The sequence below is a fragment of the Equus asinus genome, chromosome 25 (assembly GCF_041296235.1).
Source record: "Equus asinus isolate D_3611 breed Donkey chromosome 25, EquAss-T2T_v2, whole genome shotgun sequence".
NCBI lineage: Eukaryota > Metazoa > Chordata > Mammalia > Perissodactyla > Equidae > Equus > Equus asinus.
Genome location: NC_091814.1, coordinates 15,520,619 through 15,524,386, shown reverse-complemented (window position 1 = coordinate 15,524,386; position 3,768 = coordinate 15,520,619). Strand labels below are relative to the sequence as shown.

General features: G+C 45.5%; 1 protein-coding gene across 1 annotated transcript; it reads right to left on the bottom strand.

Annotated features, from left to right (window-relative positions):
* Positions 1-384: 384 nt before the first annotated feature.
* Positions 385-705, bottom strand: LELP1 (late cornified envelope like proline rich 1). The gene has a single exon (XM_014864999.3). It carries the CDS (start codon positions 703-705, stop codon positions 385-387), a length of 321 nt encoding a protein of 106 aa, XP_014720485.3.
* Positions 706-3,768: the final 3,063 nt, after the last annotated feature.

Here is a 3,768-nt window from a genome sequence, read left to right as displayed (position 1 = left end):
CCCACTTGGGTTCCTGGGGTTAGCCACTCTAACAGCCCTATTTCTGGCTCTCTCAGCCTGGGCTCTAATAGGGGCGGTGTTACCTGGGTGCACCCCTCATAAGGTATCCAATCCCTCCACACAGCAGGCAGGGTCAGAGGGGAGGCTGTCTTCAAAGACAGTGAAGGGCTGGGGTCCTAGCCTCACTCCCCAGGGATCGCTTCTTGGTGGTTTAGCACTTTGAAAAAACCAAATAAACCAAAAACTGCCAGGAAACTAAGAGAAGAAAGTCTTGCACAGCAGAGGAACACGTTTACTTGTCAGTTCATGGCTTCAGCTCTCAGCCCCAGGTGATGAACATGGTGGAGATGATGGAGGTAGGGGGCTGCTGATGCTCTTGGTGCCTCACTCTGGGGGCGGGCAGGGTGGTGGGCATTTAGGAGGACAGGGCTTGACACAGGGCTTGGGAGGGCATGGCGGAGGGCACGTTGGAGGGCACGTTGGAGGGCACGGTGGAGGGCACGGTGGTGGGCATGGTGGGGGGCACAGTGAGCACTTCGGTGGTGCTGGGCACCTTTCCCGTGGGCACTTTTCAGAGCACCGTTGCAGCAGCTTCTTTAAACAGCTAGGTTGGCATTTGTTCTCACACTTTTGTTCACACCTGGGTTCACAGTTCTTGGGCTCATTCTTGGATTCGCTAGATTTATTTTTATCATCACTCGACATTCTTTCTTGATTTTCTGGGCCCTGCAAAGAAATATGGGACAGGTTGTATGTGGGAGACTATACTGCAAAGGGAGAGAGGACCAATACCTCCTCACTCACATCTGCTGCCCATCTTTGTTCTTAAGAAAGCCTGTCCCAGGATGTGTTCAGGCCCTAGACCAAATTCTCGTTTAAGGGCTGTCCTCTTGTCCTTGTAGTGGATTGATGATGAGATTTCTTGATCTTTCCTACCTTGCTCTGCCTTCTTTTCACTTACTCTTGTTTCCTTTCCATAGCATCTAGCAGGAGTTCTTAACCTAGGGTCCTGGGGGCCCCCCTGCCCCAACAATAAGAACTGTATTTAACGATGTATTTATCACTATATTTGGTATCTTCTGTAACCCCATGTATTTTATTTAATTCATTTAAAAACATTTTTCTGAACAGTCCATAAGTTTGATCAGACTGCTAAAGACATCCATGGCACAATAAACATTTTTAAGACCTGTAAGACCACTGCCCTATCCTTCTGGAAAAGGAGATGGAAAGAGGGTATCTTAGTGGACTTAGGGACCCAGGACACTCTCTAAATCCTATGTCCTGCCTAAGCCCTCAAAACCCTGAGAATTGCTCTCTTCACTGAGGACTGGGGATGGGAAGATAGCTGAATCCCTACCACAGCTGGGCTCCTGTGAACCACTCTAGGAACTCCTTCCCTCCAGGGGATGAGGGTAAGGGAGGAAGTCAGGAAAGGAGGCGATGAACTGGGAAATTATAATTCCTCTGAAAATATGAATGTTAGAGCCACAAAAGATAACTTTAAGGAGGAATTCCTTTTCCCCTTTGTTGAGTTTTGTCTTGAGCTGGGTCTTCCTCTATGGAAAGTTTGACTTCTAGATGCAGACAGGGCTTTTGAGTTCTGACAATACTTGCAAGTTGCATCTAATTGGCACACCTTTGATTTCCTTTAACAATATAGAAGTAAAATTTTATCTACTTTAGTTTTAAAGTCAGTATGGCTCTCTGGAGAGGTAGATCATTAACTAGTACTCCAAAATTGTTAAGAATCTCTCTTTCAGATGAATTGTTCTCCAGTTCTTGCTACTGAAAATGAGAGGAAACTTTCACCCAAACATAGCCATCATCTCAACTCTGTTCAATGCCTGGGGTGCTGTAGGTCACCCAAGGAAAAGGAGAGGTAAAAGAGGGGGCATTTCCAGTTGTCCAAATGCAACTCACCCCTTTGTGTTGGTAGTGAACTTGACAAGTAGTCGAGTGAGGTGGATGGTATGGCTGTGCTTGGGAAGGTGGATTTTCCCTCTAGTTCCTCTGCCCAGCTCTGAGGAAGCCAGGGGCTGGGGGAAAGGGGAGTCCCGCTTGTGACCTCATCACTTCATCATCAAGTAGCGATTGTTGTGTGACTCCAGAGCTCCCAGCTCAACTCAAGCCCTTGAACATGAGAATAGACTATGATTAATCACACCCTTGATCATCTTGTTCCCTTCCTGGGTCCCTCAAAATTCCTGCTGATGAAATCAGGCTATGGTGAAGACTACAGAACCCTAAGCATAGGGAGGTTCATTGTTGCTAGGAGCAGAAAAGCTCTGTTTACACATGGTCTCTCTTTCCTCCCCCAGCCTCCCAAATTTAGCTGCTTTGAACTTGCTCCTTCTCTACCTTTCTAGGAGAGCTTCTCTGGATTGGTCACAGCCATTTTAACTCTCCTCTCCTTCCTATTTTTGTAATATGAGGTTCTGAAAGCTCTTCTTACCACCTGACACTCCATGGCTCAAGTCCAAGGATTATTTTAGCTCTTTTTTTCAAGGTCTGTCTATAATTCACTGTTTGTTTGGTTCTGTGATTGTTTTTTTCAATCAGGGAGTGGCCACCCTTGATATCCAAGGCAAATGCAGCCTATTAAGAGAAATTGAGTTTGATGTTCCTGACCAGTCCTGACCTCTTGGGTTAAGCTCAGATCCTGTCTTAGAGTAGAAAGGTTTGCCTCTGAGAAAGTTCCTTCCTTGACTTTTCAAAGACCTGGCCAGTGGGTCTTGGTGGCTGGAATAGTGGTGTGTCTGGGGCGGTAATAGGAGATTGGTGTGGGAAAGGCAACTGAGGCTTAGACACATAGTGCCCTAAACTCAGATCCAGAAAGTTCATCTTGGCAGTCATTCACTGACGAATCACAGTGACTTTTGGTTAAAATTGTGATATGATCATGTCTAAGGTGTTGGAAGATATTTCTAACAGCAAAGGGTGGGATGGATTGGGGGATGGAATGGTGGAGTGAAAGTAGAACTGGGGACTTTTGAAGAAATTATGAAAATATCCAAGTCTGAAGGAAGTCAGTGGTGGTGATGGAAAGAGGGTGGCAATGAGAGAAACATCATCAGAGATGCAAATTTATGGGATTTGGTTAATGGAAAATTAAAAAGAAAATTTAAAAAGTTGACTCCCAGGTGTTATTGTTAATGGGCACTGAGGAAACAGAACAGGTTTGTGTTAGAACAAGATGGGTTTGAGTCTGAGAATGTTGAATGTGGTTGCAGTGCAGCATCTTGAATGGTTATTGGAAATATGGCTCTGGCCCTTGTACCACTGGGCAGACCTGAGAACTTGAGTTCATTTCAGTCCAACTTTTGATTACTGAGTGGTTGAGAAAGAGCTGGTCCAGAGAGAGGATTGAGGGAGAGAAGAGAAATGTACTGGGGAGAATGAAGAATCCCAATACAGGGTTTATTTGCTATTCACAGTGGATAAAGAATGTCATATACAAGTGAAACCCAAGTGAACCTAAATGAAAGGGGATGGGTGGGTCAGAATTTAATTCCATGCCACTGGGATAACTAGTGTTAGACCCATTGTCTTAGTGCAGCCCACTTCTCTCAACTCATTTTCCTTCCTCCATAATTTTGTTCATGAGATTTATCTCATCAAAGCTGTTGAGCAGCAGTTCCCACACCCATCTCAGGAGACTCAGCCCCAGCTGCTGTTTAGTTCTGGACCAAAGCTAGCAATCTGGATGTGGAGAAGGCAGTCATTTGTGACAGTGATGTCAAAAGATGTAGTTATTTCCACTGGCCA

What these genes read in the sequence shown, in the direction of transcription:
- LELP1 (XM_014864999.3), bottom strand. Translation starts at nt 705, where the DNA reads ATGTCGAGTGATGATAAAAATAAATCTAGCGAATCCAAGAATGAGCCC.